The sequence below is a fragment of the Hibiscus syriacus genome, unplaced genomic scaffold (genome assembly GCF_006381635.1).
Source record: "Hibiscus syriacus cultivar Baekdansim isolate YM2019G1 unplaced genomic scaffold, ASM638163v2 tig00110788_pilon, whole genome shotgun sequence".
Taxonomy (NCBI): Eukaryota; Viridiplantae; Streptophyta; class Magnoliopsida; order Malvales; family Malvaceae; genus Hibiscus; species Hibiscus syriacus.
In genome coordinates this window covers 3113300-3137898 of record NW_024062863.1, presented here as the reverse complement: position 1 = coordinate 3137898, position 24599 = coordinate 3113300, and the positions used below count along the sequence as shown (strand labels likewise).

The 24599-nt window shown below is 35.2% G+C and overlaps 3 protein-coding genes, 1 long non-coding RNA gene and 1 pseudogene across 4 annotated transcripts; 2 read left to right on the top strand and 3 right to left on the bottom strand.

The window, feature by feature from the left end:
- Positions 1 to 3204: 3204 nt before the first annotated feature.
- Positions 3205 to 4183, bottom strand: LOC120140977 (WAT1-related protein At5g40240-like). Its single transcript, XM_039155948.1, has 4 exons — positions 3938 to 4183; positions 3672 to 3830; positions 3450 to 3601; positions 3205 to 3375 (listed from the first exon to the last, which is right to left on the bottom strand). Exons 1-4 carry the CDS (start codon positions 4181 to 4183, stop codon positions 3216 to 3218), a joined length of 717 nt encoding a protein of 238 aa, XP_039011879.1. The 3' UTR covers positions 3205 to 3215.
- A 7218-nt stretch (positions 4184 to 11401) lies between these two features.
- Positions 11402 to 12004, bottom strand: LOC120140976 (polyadenylate-binding protein 5-like). Its single transcript, XM_039155947.1, has one exon. It carries the CDS (start codon positions 12002 to 12004, stop codon positions 11402 to 11404), a length of 603 nt encoding a protein of 200 aa, XP_039011878.1.
- A 3021-nt stretch (positions 12005 to 15025) lies between these two features.
- Positions 15026 to 16512, top strand: LOC120141005 (photosystem I assembly factor PSA3, chloroplastic-like). The gene is made up of 4 exons (XM_039155967.1): positions 15026 to 15418; positions 15652 to 15816; positions 15928 to 16259; positions 16319 to 16512. The coding sequence occupies exons 1-3, from the start codon at positions 15029 to 15031 to the stop codon at positions 16249 to 16251; spliced, it is 879 nt and encodes a 292-aa protein (XP_039011898.1). The 5' UTR covers positions 15026 to 15028; the 3' UTR covers positions 16252 to 16259; positions 16319 to 16512.
- A 214-nt stretch (positions 16513 to 16726) lies between these two features.
- On the bottom strand, positions 16727 to 24025 carry LOC120141008. Its single transcript, XR_005517746.1, has 3 exons — positions 24015 to 24025; positions 20697 to 20702; positions 16727 to 16937 (listed from the first exon to the last, which is right to left on the bottom strand). It is a non-coding gene; the product is annotated as an uncharacterized LOC120141008 (long non-coding RNA).
- LOC120141006 lies at positions 16800 to 19257 on the top strand (annotated as a pseudogene).
- Positions 24026 to 24599: the final 574 nt, after the last annotated feature.

Genomic DNA, 24599 nt, shown 5'->3' with positions numbered 1-24599 from the left:
TTAAACATATTCATAATAATATAATAATATAGTTTGAATATTTATTTTTATATTAAACCTATTTATAATAATATAATTTAAGCATTTATTTTTATATTAATCCTATTTATAATAATATAATATTTGAAAACATTTCTTCAATTTTTATAGCTTTGCAGCAAAGGAACCCTACCACTAGACGAGGGTCGTAAGGGGCTTCAGTTAAGCCACAAGGCTCTTCATCCCTCATTTCTTCTGCTTCTTTCGTTTTTCCCCATAATACAACATAAAGACCACCAGTTGTTACCACTGCTCCGATCACACTGCAAAATTTAACCAAAAATGATTGTCCCTTGTTCCCATATGTAATGGGGTAAAGGGAAGTAAGATAGTAGACTGCCTCCAACATTAGGTTGACAGCAACTTCCGTAGGAAACCTCCAAATTATGAAATACCCTCCATAAGACTCGATCTCACGACCTCAAGATTAAGAACCTTGTGCTCTACCAACTGAGCTGGATGGTCATTTCCCTCCAAAATTTAACCAACATCAGATAATATCACTTTAACAATATTATCATTCCCTGCAAAATTTTCATGGTGTATGTTGTGAGATATTAAAGACGCCATGAAAAATATGGAGAGCTCGTTTATCTTCCAAGATAAAGTGCTTCGCCGAGGAATATGGCACCCATAATAGCAGCTATAACGATCGAGGCTGGCCTAAAACTTGCAACAAAGAAAGGCCCCTTCAATCGTACGCCCCATGTGTGAACACCTGAGCTAAACGAATGTGCAAAAAGCCCCTAAATAAGCAGCCGTAAACAAATAAGTGACATTCCAATGCTGAAACAAGTGATTACCGAAGTTTTACCGTATATAGGACTCAAACAAGTGATATACTAGACGTCAATCTCCATGAACTCCACTGTGGTTCTGCTATTAAGAATACTGGTAACGCTAAAAGGGCCATTGATAGAATAGTAGAAAGTGCCTATGTTAGAGCTCAGCCCCTTGGAAGAAGCAGCTTTAAATAGAATGTTTGAGAGGACGTTTGTACACTCCACTACAAGCATGGCTAAGCTTGGCACAACTTCCATGGCTCACTCTCCTTCCCTCTACCTTGGGGGAACACGAAGAATATTCTTTTCCCCTGTATCTATACAATCAAACCTTCTAAAAAATATCTATACTTTTGTTAGATTCCTTTTCTTTTTATTATTTTATTATCGTGAATGAGAATCTTTCTCTATGTCCAACCACAAATTTGTCTTAGGTATGGAGGATTTGATTGGTCAATCCAATGTTAGTTTATTTGAGTCTTATTGGTCTAGGTTGATAAATCGAAATCACAAACTTTTTCGATCATCAAAGAGAATATTATTATATTTGAGGTGGGGTAATTAAAGTTCAAGGTTGAAGGGATAAGCTTTTGTTTAGTGGGGAAAGTAACTGCTACGTTTAGCTCACCATAAAATTATTAGCCCAGATAATAATTTCTAAAAGTTTATTTTTATCTTTATTCTTATTAGAGAAAAAAGAATGTTAGTTTTTGACAAAATAATAATAATGTTATTCTTATACAATTCTTAAGTATTGTAACATTTTATTACTTCAAATAATAATATATTATAATGATATTTCTATAAATATACTTAATAATATTTATATTGACATAATATTTTAAGATAAAAAATAATCTAATTTAACTGAAATTCAATTTCGATTCTTCTTCTCATAAAATTTGATTTGAACTTAAATTAAAAGTACAAGATAAAAAGGTTAATAAGATCCTGACAATTTTTAATAAAAATCAATGTGATCTTTAAATTACTTTTATATTTGGAAAATAAATTTAATAGGTTTATTTAACAGTCTTTCATTGTTGATTGTTAACGGTATCAACATAATAATTGACGATATTAACATAATGACTCATGAGATTGACGTGATGGTTTATGATACTAACATAATAATTATAACATATGATCGGTCAAACCCCGATTGGGCTCATGCAAATCCGTACTCACGACGATGGTACTTGAGATATCTAGAGAACTAAACATAGGTGAGGACGAAGTTAGCCTGTCTGCAAGTTGGCAAATTCTTTATTATTTGGTCAGCTAAAATGGTCTGCCCAAACCTCAATTTCCTTCTACACACTCTGCCCGCTGCCCTAATCCTGCTGCCATCACAATAATGTTGCCCTAGAGGCCGCCTTTATAACCTTCGTAGTTCCATCCAACATTTCCACTGCCTCCCTTCTTTTTCTTCTTCAGTTATGTCCGTAACAACAAGATCTCAGGTTGTCTGTTTTCTTTGGTTATGTTAGTAATCTTTTTATTACCTTTACCGAGTCATAGGCTTTTTAGTTCTTGACTGGTAAAGATATACTGGCAAATCTATATGATAAACATTTGTTCGAAAGTGCAAAGAACTTCCATCCGCCTGTGATAACTACACGATGAGCAGAGCGGCCATACATTTGCACAGATTGACTATGCAAAATAGTCTTATGCTATTCTTGCTCTTTTAAATGGGTTTATGTCAGTGCTTTTCGGACATGTATATATGTAAACCCGTTTGATTTTGTAGCAGACACCGTCGGTTTTTCGATTCAAAAAGATGTTTTACATTTTCAGATGTAAATGGTTTTTCTATTTAACTCTTTGAAACTTTGATTTGAAGGAAGCTTTGAGAAGGACGGAGCTTGTGTTTTAAGAAAAGATTTTTTTTTTTTGCTGGAAAAGGTGTTTTAGGAAAAGATAATGGTGGGACAAAGGGATATTTTGGTATTCTTTTAATAAAGGGGTGATGATTTCCATAGTCACGCAAAAATATTTTGGATCTAAAGTAGCCGCCGATTAAGGCAAGCATGCCAAAGAAGGAAAGTGGGCCGAGTAAGAAATAATTTGAGATCTAAGTAATTAAATATTATGGTTGAAATAATTTGGTAAGTGAATTTTACATTATTAATTTTATTAAAATTATTTATATTTTTTTGTAAATATAATAAAATATAATAATTAAATAATATGAATCAAATGATCTTAATAATAAAAAATTGTTGTTATATTTTGAGATCTAAGTTTAAGCACTATAAATATTAGGATTGCAAGTGTTTAATTTTAAATAATTGTCTTGTAAGTGTTTAGTGTCAAGTGATTTTGAGGTTTAAGTTTAAGCATCATGCAAATATTATTACAAAATATTGTGGCCATTACCTACGCTTTTCTTCAATTTTTATAACTCTGCAGCAATGGAAGCCGACCATCAGACGAGGGTCCAAACCCGGTTAAGCCACAGGACTCTTCATCTCTCCTTTCTTCTGCTTCTTTTGCTTTTTCCCATAACACAACATAGACTCCAACAGTTATGATCACCGCTCCTATCACGCTGCAACATCAACTTTTTATTCAGCCTTGTTCTTTCTCTTATTCTTTTTTAATTAAACAATAGATTTCTATTACCTTCCAAGATAAATTGCTTCGCCAAGGAATATGGCACTCATAACAGAAGCTATAACAATCGAAGTGGGTGCGAAAATTGCAACAAACACAGGCCCCTTCAACCGTACACACCATGTGTGAACAACTGCGCTTAATGAGAACCCGAATATCCCCTAAACAAGCAGCCATAAACAAGTGACATACCAATACTGCAAATAATGAATTCGAGTACCAAAGTATTACCGTGAATAGGACTGCAACAACTGATACACTCGACGTTAATCTCCAAGAACTCAACTGTGGTTCTGCAATCAAGCCTACTGGTATAGCTAAAAGGGCCACAGACAAGTTGTAAAACAAGGTTACAACAAACTCATCTGGATATATCTTCATTGTTTGTGCCTGTAAAGTTGCACCAAATTCGAGTTCAGTTGTAAAGCGCATAGGTAAGGAACCACAACATTATGTATTAAAGAATTTATGGTGAATCTTGGAATCATGTGTATTACCAGATTGATATAGCAGTATGAATAAAGAAGATATGCAAGAGTTTCAAGGATTCCACCAATGATCCAATTAGTTTGAGAAGACTCCAAAGGCCTTTGAAGTTGTAGGACGGATGACGACCACGAAGGTGATGATGACATAATTATGGGGCCTTTGTAGAAAATCATGACAAATGCACCAGATATTGATGCTACGGTGCCAATGATTTTAGCTTGAGTTGCTGCTCTTTTGAGTTCTAGTTTTTCCATCCTTTTTATTCAGGCCGATGTTCAAAGACGAGGAAGGGAAGAGGGTTAGGAAACTAGCTAAACAAGGTCATAAACATGAAATTCTAGCACGATACTGAAAAAAAATTACATACACTGGCGAAGACCTAACGCACAAAATTCATGGGTATAAACAGTGGCGGATCCAGAAATTTATAAATGGGATCCAAAATTTTAATTTTATTTTCTTAAAAATAATGGGTGCAAAAATTTTTCTTTGTTCCATTTTTATATAATATATTATACTAAAATTCATTTTTTTTCCTTAAATAATGAGATGCACTTGACCGGGTGCTTAGTGCATTCGCACCTGGGTATAAATAGTGTGAGCATTAGGTTTTTCTAATCGGTTTAATCAATTTAACCGAGCTCCTCCTACATTAATTGAATCGATTTCAATCAAATAATGTACTACTCCAAATATAAATGTATTTATCAGATTTTACTTAGATTATTATCCAATTGGGAAAGTAGTCTTAAAGCAAATGAAAAAAAAATCTCTCTTTTTGAACCGAGAATCTTTTTCTTATAAATATAGCATGAATACAAGAGAATATTTTTTAAAGACTTTTAATCTTCTAACAATGAAGGTCATATACCTTAGCATGCGATTTTTGAACCTAAAACTTTAAAAAATAACGGTAAATTTATTTAAGGTCTTTTGGTTCATGCAACTAAGAATATTTTCTAATCTAGATGTCACTTTTTAATGGAACGATGAAATTTTTGGTCCTTAACTTAATTATTTTAATTATTTAAACTCTTAAGCTTTTATTGTATTCTTGTTGGCCTTAGTACTTTTGTTTTTTTTCCAAAAAATACCCAAACATGATATAACAATAATATTATTTTATCTTTATTAAAATGTTGACATCAATTATTTTATCATTTTCTGGCATCAAAATTTTCAAAAAAATGTTAATAATTTTGAAAGAAAAAGCTTATATAAGCATTTATATAAGGAAAAATATAATTTCTTGTATCTTTCAAAATTTTATGATAGCTTGGCGGAAAATGACAAATAATTAACATCAAATTAAAGTAATAAAAATTTAAAGATTTAAATGAATAAATTGATAGGGTTAGAAACGAACAAAAATTATTGTCTCCTTTAAGGTATATGAAGTAAGAGTATATTTAATAAAATACATTATGACGTAGTTTTGCTAAGTCCCCTAATTATATGACATTGTTTTGTTGAGTCCCTCAACTATTAAAAGTGATAAAATGGTCATTCAATTATTTATATTTTCTAAACTCGTCTTTTTTCGTAAAAAAAAAATTACAGTCATATAAGCTGAACACTAACTTACTAACTAATATATTATAAAATCTGATCTCACAACCATTGAGCTTTATATTCTTTTGAGATTTTAAGACCAGATTTTATCATATCTCGATCAACAGGTAAACGAATAACTTAGACTACTGTCAATTTTTTAATAGAAAATGATAAGTTTAAAATATATCAATAGTCGAGTGACCATTTTGTAATTTTTAATTGAATGACTAAAAAAAGTAATGACCTATAGTTGATAGATCATTTTGTAACTTTTAATGATCGGAAGACTCAACAAAATAACACCTTATAATCGAGTACAATTTGTACTTTACCCTAAATTTCTCTACATTCCTTTTTAATAATAATAAGGTTCAATAGCTAATTACATGCGTACTTTAGTTCTTAATTTGGTTCTTGTACTCTGTTTTTTGAGATCCATCCCTTGTATTATCACTATATGATTATATCACTTTATCTAATTATAGTTATTATTATAAAAATAGATTATATACTCCAATAACTAACAATCTTTTAAAATATTAGAAATATTAGAAAACCCTTTTAAAAAATCCATTTTTTTAAAAAAACTCGTACTTTTTTTTAAAGATTTTTCCACTTTCCTTTTTCGTTTATCATTTATCATTTATTATAATTTTATGAATTTTATTTCTATTAAAACTAGTATAATCACAATTTTGAAAAATATAATTCAAAACATAAATTATGAAAATTAAGGATTGTTTTATATTTTAAAACGTTTTTTTTTTGTTTTTATATTTTTGTATTGTTAAATTTGATATGGTCTGATTAAGTCGCTTTTTTTTCTCGTATACGATTACAATAAGTCGATAAGAAGAGATCAAATTAAGAAAAAAATAACATAGTAAGACTTAAGCTAAATACTGATTAATTATTAGCCCCAATAATAAGAAGAAGAATACATGATGAAAACCCAAAAAGAGGAAGAACCCTAATTGATTCATGATGGTATTTAGCTTAAACTACAGTATATTTTTCTGTAATAAAAAAAAGGGAAGAAGAAATAATAAACCTGAAGAAGACAGCAAGTATGAAGGTAAAAGCTGGCATGAGGTTGCTAATGGCTGATGCAAGAAATGGAGAGCCAAGTTCTATACCTTTATTTTGGAATATACTTCCTATAAACCCGTCTCAAAGACATCAACAAATCAAGGGTTTTACTTTTTTTTTTTGTACATACAATGAATGAAGTAAGATTTTATGTTAAAAAAGCTAAATATTTGAAGTTTTAAATAACGAAAATATATTTTCAATAGAAAATATAAAAAAATATATGATAATTTAAAATTTTCAGGAATAAAATCGCTTGTCAATCCTTCGGTCCATCCGTATATGTATAGTATAGACTTCCATACCCAGCAATACCATGGAGCAAAAAAGAGAGACGATAGGGAACTTCCATGGAGGAAACACTGTGCTTCTGCAAACATACCAGACATTAAACAAAGAAGAAACAATACGTACAAAACCAAAAATGTTAAAATGAAAAGAATCAAGAGAGAGAAAAAAAAGATAGACCTAAAGAAGAACAAAGGGATGAAAACCAAGGCGGCTAAAACATAACAGTAGGCAATGAAGACGTAATAGATCATCCCCTTCAAAGAAGCAGCTTTGAACAGAATGCTTATGATGACGACGTTTGAAAACTCCACTGCAACCATGGCTAAGCTTGGTAACACTTCCATGGCGCTGCTCTCCAAGACTTTCTTTTTTCTTTCTATTTAATAGAATCAAATCTTTGAAAAATCTGCTTATGCCTCGTTGTAATATTTTATATATATATACACGCTAAAGTAAACCCTGAATTAGCAAACGATCTTAGTTAGCAGATTAAACTGGGAAAATTATTAGGTAAGCCCTCCTACTTCATCAGCAGTAGCTTTCAACCGGTGATAAATTAATAATATAATGCCAATAGGAATGTGCTTGCATGTCATAAATATGTTGACAATTCGGTGTTGATCGATGCTCGCACTCTTAATTCCCATGCCATTCCTCGACTCTTCTTAGCTGGGCTCCTTCCTTCCTGTACCACAATTGAAGGTGACAAATGAATACCTTTATTATTTAACATTTTTTTATTCATAAAATTGTTGGCTCATTAATAAATGGTTTATTGTAAATATTAAAACAATATCTTAAAAAAATTATTATTTTTACACTTATCAAGTTGTATTTTTTATTTAGAGGTGTTTGAAGAGTCAAATAATATTTTTAACAAGATAGAAGCAACTAATTTTATTAAAAATAAAAAATAAAATCTAAATTACAATTAAGGTTTACAATTCCAACCGTAAACTAAACACATAATAATGATATTTTCTTATAATTGTTAACACAATAAGCTAACCACTTAAGATCATACGAAGATCACATACAAGGAAAATGTTAAAAATCCTAACAAAATAAACTCAAATAAAATGTAGATACAAACAAATTTAATTTCATCGGTAAACGAACTATAAAAAGTGATCAAGCTATTGAAATATCACTGACAAATCGCAAATCAAAATCAAACGACGTGATAAAACTATTCACGAATGCAAATCACATATCCAAATCCAATCAAATGATCTAAAGCAGAAAAAATCAACATGATAACAAAAGTGTGGCATCATAATCAATCGTGACAATGTCAAATCCAACCATGAGAAAAAGAATAAACAAAAACAACGAAGAAAATATATCAAAAGATATAAGAAAACGTGTCATAAAGACAGAGAGAATCGTATCATAAAGACAAAATTATTAAAAATAAAAAATAAATATAAATATAATAAAATAAAATAAAATAATAATAATAATGAATATCGATAGCCAACAACAAACATTAAGAGTAATGTCGTTGTCCATTACAAAGATAAAGAATATAAATGACTAATAATGACATAAGAAAATGAGCGAAAATTAGGATTTGAATTAAATAATGTTTACAATTAATGTTTACAACCACAACTTTGAACTAAACACATAATAAAGATATTTTCTTATAATCATTAATACAAAAAACTAGCATCTTAAAATTATATAAGGATCATATAAAAAAAAGGTTAAAAAACCTAATCAAATAAACTCAAATAAAAATGTATATGTGAACAGTTTTAACTGCATCGGTAAACAAACTATAAAAGAGAATCAAGCTATTTAAAGATTAACCGACAAACCGAAAATCAGAATCAAGCGACATGAGAAAACTATCCAAAAAATGTAAATCATATATTCAAATCTAATTTGATAGTCCAAAGTAGGAAAAATCCCCTGAGAAAAATAATAAACAAAAATAACGACCGAAAGTGTACCTAAAAACAGGAAAAATATGTCATAAAGACAAAGAGAACTGTATCATAAAAACAAAATTATTAAAAATAAAAAAATAAGAAAAATAAATATATATATATATATATATATAATAGAATAAAAATAAAATAAATAATAATAATAAATATCGACAGTCAACAACCAACATTAAGGCTAATGTAGCCGTCAGTCACAAAAATAAAGAAGAGAAATGACAAACAATGGGGTAATTTTGTTGTACAACAGCTTAATATTAAGCTAAGGAAATGCGCTACCGAAAATGTTAATATTTTTTAACATTTCCGGTAGAGCGCTACTTAAAATATTATTTTTTTCTACATGAAATGTTAATTTCGTTACTTAAAATGAATATTTCCGATATTAACATTTCTGGTAGAAAAAATAACATTTTAGGTAGCACTCTAATAGAAATATTAAAAAATATTAACATTTCTGGTAGCATATTTTTTTAGCCATATATTAAGTTGTCTTTCCTTAGACATCCCTCACTAACAAGGACATAAGAAAATGAGAGAAAATTAGGGTTAGAATCAAATATAACCTGTTATTTTATATCTAAAATAGTATTTAACTGCTCAAAGAAACTCACTCTTTCACCATATATATTCGGACCATAAACATTAATGATGTCTATTTCCTGATTATGTTGTACAAGCAAACCCTTTAACACAATGACTCTCTTGAAAACATTATGTAACTTAACGTTGAAAACGTCACTGTCCCACAAAGAAATCAACCCCCTGAAGCACCCTCTGTCGGAGCACTAACCACCTCCCTAGCAAACCGACCCTTTAACCTTCTCTCTATACCAACAGATAGGCTCCCCAATTTTGATTCCTGTAGCAACACCACCCTAGCTTTATTCAATTCTATCGCTCGACACACTGCTCTCACTTTCTCACTCCTTCCTAACCCTCTAATATTCCACGACAAGATAGAAAAATCTAATACCATAAAAAACTACCAATCACACACACTTAACACCCAAGAACAAATCCGAATCAATGCTTACCCGATTGGACATATTTCCTCAATCTCTCAATCGTCCTCTTCGAAGGAGCGTCAAATTGCACGCCCAAAGAATTGGCCACTGCTAAGGTTGCCTCGGCTTCATTCTCACTCCCCATAGTCTGATCAAAATTGACCCCACTGGAAGCACTAACCCCCTCGGACAGTTTTTTGGCATTAGACTTCGCCCTACTGATCCTCGCAGTCTTCATCTTCTGCATAGATTTCTTTCTACAACGAACCTTTCTGCCATTTTGCGTGGAAGAGACATTATTCACCCCTTTTCCTGAAGTGTCCACTGTAAAATTAAAACCACCATCTAAATTGACTGGAAAATTATCTAAGTTAACGATAGGATCTTCTCCCCGCCCTCTATCCACACGGTCTAGCAGAGAAGAGTCTTGGATTATTGGAACGTCAACTAATCTAGAACTATTAGAAATAGATTGGGTCATCCCACACTGGGCTTGCTCTCTATTAATGTCCACAAAATCGATGCTATTATCCACCATTTGGAAAATAGGCCCATCGTTAGACCGAATGAGCACGTCATGCAAGTCATCCCCGACAACCTCCACATTACCCTCAGGAAAATCTACATGCGGGGACCAGCTTTTCAGATCACCTTTTACACACATCTGACTTCGTGATTTATTAAAGCTTTCTTCCATAAGGTCCTCCTCGAAGCCAACAGAAGCCGCAAAGTTCTCCTGCAGCCTAGGAAACTGGGAATCTCCATCACCTTCTGGAGACATCTCTCCACCGCCCTTCGGTGTACCGTCAAATAAGACTCTATCTTCTTCATGATCATCTGTAATGATTTTAATAGAAAACGCCCTACCATTAATAATAACAGTGCATCTGTCCGGAATCAACAAAGCATTAGGCACTTCCACAAGAATTATGGCTTCATTAAAACGAACTTTATTACTAGTTTCATCATGAATAGAGATAACAGAACCCCACTTATTCCTTAATCCGATGAAGAACTGATCACACCACACTAATAGTGGGACATCTTTTAAGATAACCCATAATTTCCTTTTGAGTTTCTGCTCATACCCTTCTAAAAGTTCCAACTCATCAAACCAGGTACGAATCTATTCTTCTCTTATGACCCAGCATGTCGAACGCTCCGCTACCCCCTTAAACTGAATAACCACCAGCATGTCGAGCCACACACTAACCTTTACATCAAAACCTTCCACTGTAAAAACTGTATGAATGATATCCTCATTGAACATCCTTTTGATTTTTCTAACCAAACAACACTCTCTCTACCTCAAATCATTCTTAGGAACCACTAAACTTGAACCCGCTGCTAGATTCATCCGAATTGAGTTTGAAGCGTGGTCTTCTGCAAACCTGACATGAATAACTGCACCCGAGTCTGCAATCTTCAACTGCTGGTTCTCTAATACTTTATCTGAGGACATACCTATTTCATCAAATCAACTGCCCAAGGCATCCTTATAAGACCTAGAATCACGCAAGGCTGGCTTCCACTTCCCCTTCACCGACTTACCAGACTCATATCTGAACCTTAAATCTGATTATATTCTGTTGCTTTTTGAAATCACAGATTTATCATGGTAGACTTTAATTTTGAACCCATCCATCAGCCGCCCATCGGCCTTCCTGACCGCTACTCTAACTTTTTGCTTGCTTTTGAACCTCACGAACGCAAAAGTGGATTTATCGTAAAGTCTCCTTATGCTTCTAAATGATATGAACACATCAGACACTACACCATATTCCATGAAAGCTTCCTTAAGAGATGACAGATGAATCCTCTTGCTCACATTATTGACAAAGACATAAAAGTTCATCGACGTCTGATCTGTTCTCACTGCTCCACCTCTTGCACTCTCAAACCTCTTACTCACATGCCGTTGATCGCTCCTCACACGCAGCCGCCGTTGCTCACTCCTTTTGAACCCATCCATCAGCCGCCCGTCGGCCTTCCTGACCGCTACTCTAGCTTCTTGCTTGCTTTTGAACCTCACGAACGCAAAATTGGATTTATCGTAAAGTCTCCTTCTGCTTCTAAATGCTATGAACACATCAGACACTACACCATATTCCATGAAAGCTTCCTTAAGAGATGACGGATGAATCCTCTTGCTCACATTATTGACAAAGACAGAAAAGTTCATCGACGTCTGATCTGTTCTCACCGCTCCACCTCTAGCACTCTCAAACCTCTTACTCACATGTCGTTGATCGCTCCTCACACGCACCCGCCGTTGCTCACTCTACGCCATCTCTCTTTCTCGTTCTCCCCCTCTTGGCGAAAAGTATCGATATGATGGGAGATTACGAGTTTCAACAAAATTAATAAAAAGTAAAAATAATTAGATCGATTTTTACATTGTTTGGTTGCACAACTGCTCGAATCCAACTTTTTCATTCAATAAGAAAGATTTAGATTATTAATTAATAATTTTTGATAATTTTATTAATATTTTAATAAAAAATCATAATTATATTAGATTATTAATTTATTAGATTTCACACATAATTAAAAATAAGATAAAAATTTTAGTGAGTTTAACAAATAATAAGTCGAGTAACAAATAATGAGTTGAGTAATGACTAATAAGTCTAATAACGAGCAACGACTCGAATCGAATAATAAATTTTTTAACGAGCACGAACGAAATACTATTCAACTCACGATCTATTCACTTAATAAACACTCCTAATTAGTTGTCGTGCAATTGTTACATCCAGGTAATGAGCAGCATATCTGGATTGAGTCTAAACTGCCAGCAGAAGGGATATTGTTCATTTAAAACTGTACCCGAATCACTTCTGGTTCATTACTGGGAGTGTTGCATTTACCGAATTACTACCACTGTTTAGGAACAAGAGAGAAGCATATTTTTTTCAATAAATTTTAAAATTAAATTTAAAATTACATTTGCTCGAACTCGGTCCATATTCAATGCTATGCTCAATACCTTAGATTTTACAATTACAATTGTTAATAGAGTTTTTATCTTCAAGTTTTTACTATCTTTTAAGTAGAATTAAAAAAATAGAAATACAAAATATATAGGGTAAGTTATAAATTTGCTCACTATATTTTACTCTCTATTCTATTTCACTCACTATATTTTTATTTTTTTTTCTTCAATTTATTCAGTAAACTTTATACATTATAATTTTTTATCACTCACCCGTTAATTCTATAACGACATTATAATATGACTTATTTTAATATTACAATCCAATCACATAAGATGCCACATAATATTTATATTTAATAAAATAAAAAATAATTTTTTAAAAAAATTAATTAAAATTTACACCCAAAACCCTAAACATCCAAATCATAGTGCTAACAATTAGTCGGAAGGCTATGAAAATTCACAAGCAACTCCAATGGAGATCATGTAAATCTGCTCCAAGAACAAAACAAATCACAATGAATCATGTTTGTTCTCTCTAAAATCCAGAAATGAAAATACCAAAACAGAGAAGAAACATATTGAGTTACCTCTTTTTCAATGAACATTGAGAGAGAAAAGCTTAAAACTTATAACGCTTCTCTGATTTTTTTTATTCAGAAAAGCTTAATCATACATTCATGGGAATATTGGGTTTAAAGATGATTTTTATCGTAGAAATGATATTCAGAAGTAGTGATTTAGTCAGTAATTTGAGATTGGATACTAAGATTAGCATGTCTATACGTATATATATATATATATATATATTGTTCTTCTGGCTACTGCTTGTGCGTCATTTTCAAAAGGAAAGCTCATGAATTAAAATGAGATTTGAATAGAACTGTTTCTGAAATGGTTAGAGAGAAGGAGGACAACGAGTTTAGTAAAACTAGGTAATGGAGAGGAACTTTCTCATATGCTGGAAATATGGAAGAAACCTTTGGTTTTTCAAAGGAAAACTGATCAAGAACAGAAATATGAGAGAAATAGGAGGAGGAAGAAGAAGAAATAAAAGGGAGAAAATAAAGGGAAAAAAGAAATATAATTTTTTTTATTTAAATTAAAACGATGTCGTTTTGATTAAAATTTAATTTTTTAGATATCCAAAACTACGTCATTTTGATATAATTTGACACGTCATAACGTGATTAATTATTTAACGGCGAATTGATAAAAAAATCAATGTATAAAATTCAATGAGTAAATTGAATAAATTAAAAGTAAAGTGAGTGAAATAAAAGGGAGTAAAGTTCAGTGAGTAAATTTACTCCAATATATTGTGAAAAGATAAGAGAGTTTATTAGTTTGGATAAAGTATATAAATAGTCTCCAAACTTTTAGAATGTTTCTACTTTGGTCACTTAACTTTTGAAACTTACAATACAATCATCAAATTTTTAGTTTATTTTCAGTATGGTCCTTGTCATTATCTCCCGTTAGTTTTTGCTAGCGTGTCACCTAACCCCGTCAACCCCTTATTCTTATTCTTCTTATTTTTTTCTCATTCTTTTTAACCAATGATAGACGGAGGAGGGACGAGGAGGATGCATGATCAACTGGATTTTGATTGGAACGGCGTGAGGACTCCAACGGTGGTGTGGTAAACGGATGACCCAATCGACCAAAAATCAATGAAACAAAAAATGTGCATTTGAGTTTTTTGACGAGATTCGGGGTCATCTCCACGAGGAATAGAGGTGGGTCTCGACGATTGGCTTGCGGAGTTTTGGTTGGAATAGGGCGACACTCTTACTATAACTGGTGATGACAGTCATTGGTAACTGATGACGAAGATCGGGGATGGGTGTTCGAATGATCTTCTCGTGATTTGAGATGAACGGTTGATTATGAGTATGAATCAAGGGTCGGGTATGGTCGGGAGGCGATGCCAGTAACAATAGCGATGGCAATGTGAGCCGCTACTGACCGGAAGTGGGGTGATCGGAGGTGTGAGAGAAAGAGGAGAAGAAGGTGGTTATCAGGGTTGACGAGAGTTAGGTGCTACATCAGCAAAAACTAACATGAGGTAATGACATGAACCTTACTGAAAACAAACTAAAAGTTTAATAATTGTATTGTAAGTTTCAAAAATTGAGTGACCAAAATGCAAGAAGCCTAAAAGTTTGCAGACTATTTTTATACTTTACCCTATTAGTTTAATGGGTAGGATAACATATTTATAAACGTGCGGCTGAAAACACAGCATCGTAATTCGAACAGACATCGATGGTCATGGTAGCAGCATCATCTCTTCACGCTCACAAAGTTCTCTCTTCATGCAACCAAATTTCACCTTCCTTTCTTCATTTCAGTCAACGCTACAACAACCCAATAAGCCAACAACCACAACAAAGGCGAAGACATTCAAGCTCCTTCAATGGCGCCTACAGCTATGTTATCAAAGCTTACATGGAGAACCCAAACTCCATCTCCGGTTTCGCTAACAAAGTCATCGGTTCTCTCCCTATAATCGGGCTTGTCGCCAGGATTTTCAGCGATGAAGGTGGTGTTGGTGGAGATATCATTGATTTTGCTGAATTTAGAAGAAGGGTCGGCAAGAAATGTACCGTTACTGATTCCAGAGCCTTTTATGAGTTCCAACAGAGGAGAGGCCGGGTAATTTTCTTCACTTTTTGAACTTATTTTGCACAAATATTTTCTCCTTTCTGGTGTGACATACAAAACTGCAGTATTATATATATAACGTTGTGTTTTGGGTATTTTTGTTTTGTGTTATTTTGATATTGTCTTCTCTCGTATTGTTATGCTGTAACTTGGTATCGGAGTTTCGTATGTTCTAACATGAAATTAATGGTGATTTTGGGATGGGGTTTTGTGTTTTTGGACAGGCAGGGGATCCTCTGTATGTTCTGCTATGTTGTTGGCTAGCAGCTGTGGGTGCTGGTCTTCTTAAATCCGAGGAGATATTGGAGGGTGTGGCAAGGCTTCGGATTTCGAATGATATCGAATTTGAAGAGCAGAATTTTATTGCAATGATGAATGAAGCAAGAGAGGTGAGTTCATCTTGTTCGTATTATCCCATTTCAAATTCATCTCATGGAGTTTTTTATTCTCATTTAAGCTTCTTTCAAATGTATGTACTGTTACTGATATACTTGCTACAGAGAAGAGCGAAGTTGAATGCTGGTGCCCCAAATCTTCCCATGGTGATTCGAGCTGAAAAGGCCGTCGATGCGATTTATGTCTGTTGCTTCGGGAGAGATCCGATCGAAGAGGAAGAGGAGAGCTTGCTTGACATCATGCTAAGAGCAGTTTTCCCAACCGTTGAGCAATCAACGATTCAAAAAATCATCAAGGAGAAGGCAATCAAAGTAGCAGAAGGTGGTGATGATGCAGACATTGTTCCGGAACCAAAGCCATTGTCAAAGGAAGCTGTACAAATGCAAATGAAAGACCTTGAATTCCTTAAACAAAACAAGGAGACGTGAAACAACTGATATTTACAAAAAAAGAAAAAAAGGAAAAAAAAAACGTTGCCTGTTCGTTTCTTTGAACAAACTTGGATGATGCAAGAAACTGAAGGTAAGAAAATGGCTTACTGATATCGAAATCATCGATCACTTCCATCAAGAAATGGATCCTCCATGTTCAGATCGCTCTCGGTTGCAGATAAATCACGGAGTTTTAAACCAGCCTTCCATTTTCCCATTTTCTCTGTTTATGCATCTTGTTGTTTCTTGTAGTTTGGAACTAATTTCGTACCATTCTCATCCTTGACAACTATGTTTTTGGACAGTATAGCTTGTTTGATGGATAACATATCTTTGTCTCGAACGTTCTCAATCCTTCTGCGCTTCTGAAACATAATTTGCCTTTTGTAATAAGAAACTACAGGAAAACAATATCATCAGCACATATATTTTGATGTCTGCAAAGACAAGGTGTGTTATTAATTCATGAAAGTGAAATTTTTAAAATTTTAAAGCTTGAAGAGAGAAGCGAATAACTTCAATAACTAATATTGCTGCGAGGAGTCCAAACCAGTCAGCTAATTAAAAGATGGCAGTTCCTTCACTCCTTCACGCACTTTCCCTCCAATCCCCATCCCTTTCCTCCTCATTTTCTCGCTCACCAAACAGAACCCCAAAGCTCCCTCGTCTCTCTCTCACTTCAACTTCGAAACCTTCTCTCTTTCCAACCAATAAATTCTCTATCCCTTCTTTCCACAGTCTCTGTTTCATTCAGTCCAAAAACAATCATATTCCTAACAGTAACTCTAGTAATAATTGCATCGTTTCTTCAGTTATCGATTCCTTCTTTATTCTCTGCACTTCACTCGCTCTCTCTTTCTCGTTATTTGTAACCGACGTGGAAGCAGCCTCAGCCTTTGTGGTAACCCCTCCTCGGAAGTTACAACCCGATGAGTTGGCTACGGTTCGCCTTTTTCAAGAGAATACTCCCTCCGTTGTGGTAACCCCTCCTCGGAAGTTACAACCCGATGAGTTGGCTACGGTTCGCCTTTTTCAAGAGAATACTCCCTCCGTTGTTAATATCACCAATCTCGCCGCCAGGTTTATTCAAACGTGAAATTTTCCCTTTCTAAAGTTTCTTATTTTGGGTAATGGGTTGTTTTTCCAGGCAGGACGCTTTTACATTGTATTTGCTGGAGGTGCCACAAGGATCCGGGTCGGGTTTCGTTTGGGACAAAGATGGTCACGTTGTCACCAATTATCATGTGATCCGTGGTGCTTCTGATCTCAAGTTAGTTCTTTTATTAATTACACTGTTAGAGCCATGGGAGAGTGCATAATATAACTTTGAAGAAATATGCCATTAATTTGGAGATTTTGAGCTTGATTTAGTTGCTATCATCACATATAAGCGGAAGCTCGCCATCGTAACTATACATAAAGGTTAACCTTCTTGTTCTTCATATTTGAAGTTTTAAATTGGTGCTCATCACTTGCAGGGTTACTTTTGCTGATCAGTCGACTTACGATGCGAAAGTTGTTGGCTTTGACCGAGATAAGGATGTCTCTGTATTGCGTGTTGATGCACCGAAAGACAAACTAAGACCTGTTCCCGTGGGTACCTCGGCAGATTTACTTGTTGGCCAGAAAGTTTATGCTATTGGTAACCCGGTGAGTACATGTTTATTTGTCGGCCAAAAAGTTTATGCTAGGGCGTAAGTGTCAGATATAATATGTTCCAAGGGCGGGCATTTCTATTTTTACGTTCGTTCGAGTATCATATCCTCATACCTATGTCCGGACATGCACCAGACGCAGATACATAAAGAAAATAGAAGATTCCATGCAGCATAGATGAATTTGAATACTAAAAGTGTTGTCCTCACTAGTTATGTGGTCTTTATGTGCCTGATCAAAAGATCTAATGATCATGTGCTTTTGGTGTTAATTTTCTAGCTCTTCGATTGTTTCTTCGAGTGGATTTCTGATTTTTCTTTCACATGTTCATGCAGTTTGGACTCGATCATACTCTTACAACTGGTGTTATCAGGTACTGAAGACCAACGGTTTGTGGCTGATATGTCATATTTAAGTTTCCTCCTACTTTTGCTGGTTTCTACATAAATTTCGGTTTGGCTAATGCTTCGTTTATATTACCTAGTGGACTTCGCAGAGAGATCAGTTCTGCAGCAACAGGTCGGCCGATTCAAGATGTTATACAGACAGATGCTGCAATTAATCCTGGTAATAGTGGAGGTCCGCTCCTCGATAGTTTGGGAAACCTTATCGGGATAAACACTGCTATATATTCACCTTCTGGTGTTGGATTTTCGATTCCAATCGACACAGTGAGTATTACATAGACTTTGTTTCGTTGTATTTTGATCTGTGTGATGAGAAGATGCTAGAATGTATTTGTTTTATTTCCCTTCATTGAGATTAATTCGTCCAGCTACTCCTACATGTACAGGTTAGTGGCATCGTTGATCAGTTGGTGAAGTTTGGGAAAGTGACAAGACCTATTTTAGGGATTAAATTTGCACCCGATCAATCTGTCGAGCAATTGGGAGTAAGCGGCGTGCTCGTCTTGGATGCTCCTGCAAATGGTCCAGCCGGCAAGGCGGTATGTGTTTTCTGCATCGGACTTTCATGTGTTATTGAAGATCGTTACATTTCAATGTGGAGCTGACAACTAAACCTTTAATATATAACAGGGTTTGCGACCAACAAAGCGCGATGCCTATGGTAGACTCATTTTGGGTGATATAATAACATCCGTTAATGGAAAGAAGGTCACCAATGGCACGGACTTGTACAGAATTCTTGACCAATGCAAAGTCGGAGATAAGGTATGCAATCGAATACCGCCCATACAGTACTCGTATTCTTCGTATGTTTTGGAAGCTCTAACTTTCCTATCTTCACTCTCACAGGTTACCGTGGAGGTCTTGCGTGGTGATCATAAGGAGAAGATCCCCGTAACTTGAGCCACAGCCGGATGAGACATGAGATGTCTTTCTGCTATGCTGTGTATCATTAGGTGTACATACATATATATATATATATTAAACTATTAACCATTCCACTTGAAATGGCCATCGGCCTTATTATCTTTGCCATGTTAACATTGTCAAGCAGAAGGTGCAAATTTCGTCTTTCTCGTCGATTATTTTTCATTTTGATTAGAAAATATTTTTCTAATTTCGAATTATTTCAGTCAATTAAAAAATAAAAATTGGATTTGTATTTGTTGTTGCGGAAGACGGCTATCGGATAGAGCAAAATCGCAACTGATAATTTGAGAAAATAAAAATGAAGATAAAAAGAGATACAAAATTTACGTGGAAAACCCCTAAATAAAATAGGGTAAAAACCACGGGCAACGGTAGAAGAATTTCACTATGAGAAAATAGGAATTACAACCTCTCTCGATCTACCAAGGAGAAAACAATGATAATTCTCTCTTAATAAAAAGGAGAAAACAACTCTCAAGAAACTCTCTAAATTCTCTCTAGTATTGGAAGAAAGCTAGAATGCTTTGAGATGGTTTTTGAAGCTAAATGAGCTAGGGTATTTATAGTTGAAGCTTAAGGACTAATTTGTAAATACCCTAAATTACAATGACTAAATTTGAGGTTTTACCCATACCTAAAAATCAACAAAAATTGCACCACTTTCGGTGCCTAATAATCCAATGCACTTTCGGTGCCTAATAATCCAATGCACTTTCGGTGCATTTGTTTTTTCAACAATCTCCCACTTGAAGATTTGATTGGAACAATCATATCTTCACACCATTCTTTCTACCTTGTACCTTCATGTTGCTTACGTTTCTGACAGGCCACAGGAGGATCGACACCAAGTAAATTTATCAGTATTGATCGCCTTCGTCATAAAATCTGCTATGTTGTCTTTGGTATAGATCTTCTGCATATTTATCGTCTCTTCTTCCACATTTTCACGAATGAAATGGTATTGAACTCATATGTGTTTTGTCCTTGAATGAAATGTTGGATTCCTTGCTAAATGCAAGGCGCTTTGACTGTCACAAAACAGAGAGACATACTCTTGATTGTGCCCAAGCTCCTCCAATAGCATCTTCAACCAAATTGCTTCTTTACTGGCTTGTGTAGCTGCTACATATTCTGCCTCTGTTGTGGATGTAGCCACAACTGACTGCAATTTTGAAACCCAGCTTACAGCTCCACCAGCAACTTTGAACACATATCCTGTAGTAGATTTGCTTTTATCCAAATCCCCTGCATAGTCAGAATCTACATACCCATTGATTAGTAAGTTTGATCCTCCGTAACATAATGCAACATTTGAGGTCCCTTTGATGTATCTTAGGATCCTCTTTACAATATTCCAATGCTCTTTGCCTGGATTCGCCATGTACCGACTAACCACTCCTACTGCTTGTGCAATGTCTGGTCTTGTGCATATCATAGCGAACATTAAACTTCCCACTGCTGATGCATACGGTACTCAAGACATCTCCATCCTCTCTTCTTCACTGCTAGGACTCATACTGGAGGATAATTTGAAGTTAATAGGAAGAGAGGTAGAAATTGGCTTACAATCTTGCATGTTGAATCGTGACAAGATCTTCTTCAAGTAATTCTTTTGTGAAAACCAAATGTTCCTATTACTTCTGTCTCGGTGAATTTGCATCCCTAGAATCTTGTTTGCTGATCCCAAGTCCTTCATTTCAAATTCCCTAGCCAGTTGTGCCTTCAATTCTTCAATATGATCTTTGTTGGGTCCTGCAACCAATATGTCATCCACATACAACAGCAATATAACAAAATCGTTATCACCAGACCTCTTTAAATAAGCACAAGGATCTGCATTAAGTCTGTTGTATCCAAGGCACATAATGAAGGAATCAAATCTCTTATACCAACACCTCGACGCCTGCTTTAGACCGTACAGAGATTTGTTCAACCTGCAAACCAAGTTCTTCTTTTCGTCTTCTTCAAAACCTTCAGGCTAGAGCATATAAATCTCTTCTTCAAGATTTCCATGAAGAAAAGCTGTTTTAACATCTAGCTGTTCCAGATGTAAATTCAATGTAGCACACATTGCCAAGACTACTCGAACTGTTGTTAGTCGAACCACAGGAGAAAAAATTTCATTGAAATCAATACCTTCTTTCTGAGCATATCCTTTGACCACCAGTCTTGCACGATACCTCTTCACTTTATCGTCACCATTTCGCTTGATTTTGAAAACCCATTTGTTACCAATTGGCTTCCTTCCTTGTGGTAGTGGCACAAGGTCCCATGTATTATTTTTATGAAGGGCTTCGATTTCTTCTTGCACCGCCATCATCCACAGTGAAGCATCTGAGCTGTTTATTGCCTCCTGATATGTTGATGGCTCACCATCCTCTGTTAAAAGACAGTATGCAACATTTCCTTCTATAACATAATCTGAGTGCCAATTGGGATGTCTTCTCACACGATCTGATTGACGAGTTGTTGGAGCTTCAGAACTCTCTAGTTCTTGTTCATCATGTGCTGGTTCTGCTTCAGAAGAATCTCCTTGTTCAAACTCCTTTTCTACATGTATCTGTGTAGTCTCTGACTTTTTAGCGCTGCCATTGTCTTCTTTTCTTTGTAGCTTATCTTCTACAAAGATAACATCCCTGCTAATGATCACTTTGCGGGCAGTGAGATCCCACAAGCGATACCCCTTTACTCCATCAGCATACCCCAAGAATTTGCATTTTCTGGATTTTGGATCCAGCTTTGAAATTTCTTGGGCGTTGTACATCACGTACACAATACTTCCAAATACATGGAGGTTTGAATAATCAACTGGTTTACCAGTCCACATCTCCATTGGTGTCTTCAGCTCTATTGCAGTTGATGGAGCTCGATTCACCAAATAACAGGCGGTATTGACTGATTCTGCCCAGAATGATTTTTCTAGGCCTGCGTCCCTCAACATTGCTCTTGTTCTTTCTAACAAGGTTCTGTTCATCCGCTCTGCCACTCCATTTTGTTGAGGAGTGTTCGCCACTGTGAACTGTCTTTTGATGCCTTCTTTCCTGCAAAAGTCATCAAATTCTTCGCTTGTGTATTCTCCTCCATTATATGTTCTGAAACACGTGATCTTATTTCCAGAATCAAGTTCCACCCGCGCTTTGAAGTTTTTGAAAGTTGAAAACACGTCTGACTTCTTCTTAATAGGGTGCACCCAACATCTCCTGGAGTAGTCATCAATAAATGAGACAAAATATTTTGCTCCACCTAGAGACGTTACTGGTGCTTGCCATATGTTAGAGTGAACCAATTCTAGAATACTTTTGCCTCTAGAATTTGATGTGTTGAATTTCAACCGGTGCTGCTTACTTGTTATGCAATGCTCACACAAAGGAAGTGATACCTTTGTTAAGCCTGGAAGTAGCTTTTGCTCCACAAGGATTTTCATTCCTTGTTCTGACATGTGTCCAAGTTTCTTATGCCATAGCATTGCAGAATCTGAACTACATGAGGCAACAGAGGCTTCTGCTTCTAGCAATGTCTCTCCCTTCAGCATGTACAAGTCTGCAGCTATCTTTTCACCTTTCAGCACCACAAGCGCTCCACGGAACACCTTCATGATTCCTTTCCGTGTTTCAATCTTGCTAGCATTATTATCCAACAATCCGTAGGATAATAAATTTTTCTTCAGACCTTTCACGTGCCGCACATCTCGAACAACTTTAATTGTTCCATCATACATCTTCAATTTGATGGTTCCCACACCAACGATCTCTAAGGCATGATCATTGCAACTATACACAGATCCTCCTGAGACAGTTTCATAATGATGGAACCATTCTCTTCTTGAGGTCATGTGATATGTCGCTCCCGAATCAATGAGCCATATATCTGCAAATCTTTTTCTGCCTTCCACGGTGGTTGACGCTTCACAGCATAGAGTATCTCCATCATCTGAAGTATTTGCGGTATTGCCTTGTGGATTGAAGTTTTTATTTAGACTCCAACAATCCTTCTTCAAGTGACCCTTCTTTCCACAGTGGTAGCACTTTAAATTCTTCTTGCTCCTCGACTTCGATCTACCATGTTTATGACTGCTGCTTTGGCCACGTTCTGTTGATATCCCTCTCATCGTTGTCAACGCTTCTGCTTGCTGCAGATTTACTTGTCTGTCTTCCTTGTTCTTGCGCCGATTTTCTTCTTGTAGAACAGCAACTGCAACGTCATCGAAGACTAGACTGGTGACATTACTGTTTGTCAAGTTGATGATGAGTTGATCGTACGAATCCGGTAGACTTTGAAGTAGAAGTTCACCACGTTCTTGTTCTCCTATTTTACAGCTTAAGGATGTAAGCTGAGAAAATAAGGTGTTCAGTGTATTTAAGTGCTCCGTCACTGAAGTAGATTCTGGCGTACGGAGAGTGTACAATTTCCTCTTAAGGAAAATTTCATTGTGCAGCGATGTGGCCTCGTACAATTTGATGAGATGATCCCATATCTCCTTAGCTGTCTTCTTCTCCTCGATGCTTGACAATACTTCATCTGCTAATGCTAGATGAAAGTTTGCCATAGCATTCTCGTCCATCTCGTTCCATTTGATGTCATCTGCGAAATCCACCGACCTTTCATTGATAGCCGCTAGACACCCGTCTTTCCTTAGGATGGCCTTCATCTTTAATTTTCACAATGAGAAATTTCTCCCATTGAACTTTTCAATATCAAATTTCGTTGCCATTACTTCGTTTACGGATAGCTCCCACTATTTCACTATCGTGAATAGTTCTCTGAAACCTTCAAAGAATGGGTAATAACTTCTTATTTTCTTATGTTGGAGGATCCACCTTTTGGTGGCAACCACAAAGACAATAAGCAGATATTACACACTCTAATCTAGCTCTGATACCAATTATTGCGGAAGACGGTTATCGGATAGAGCAAAATCGCAACTGATAATTTGAGAAAATAAAAATGAAGATAAAAAAGAGACACAAAATTTACGTGGAAAACCCCTAAATAAAATAAGGTAAAAACTACGGGCAACGGTAGAAGAATTTCACTATGAGAAAATAGGAATTACAACCTCTCTCGATCTACCAAGGAGAAAACAATGATAATTCTCTCTCAATAAAAAGGAGAAAACAACTCTCAAGAAAATCTCTAAATTCTCTCTAGTATTGGAAGAAAGCTAGAATGCTTTGGGATGTTTTTGAAGCTAAATGAGCTAGGGTATTTATAGTTGAAGCTTAAGGACTAATTTTATAAATACCCTAAATTACAATGACTAAATTTGAGATTTTACCCATACCTAAAAATCAACAAAAACTGCACCACTTTCGGTGCCTAATAATCCAATGCACTTTCGGTGCATTTGTTTTT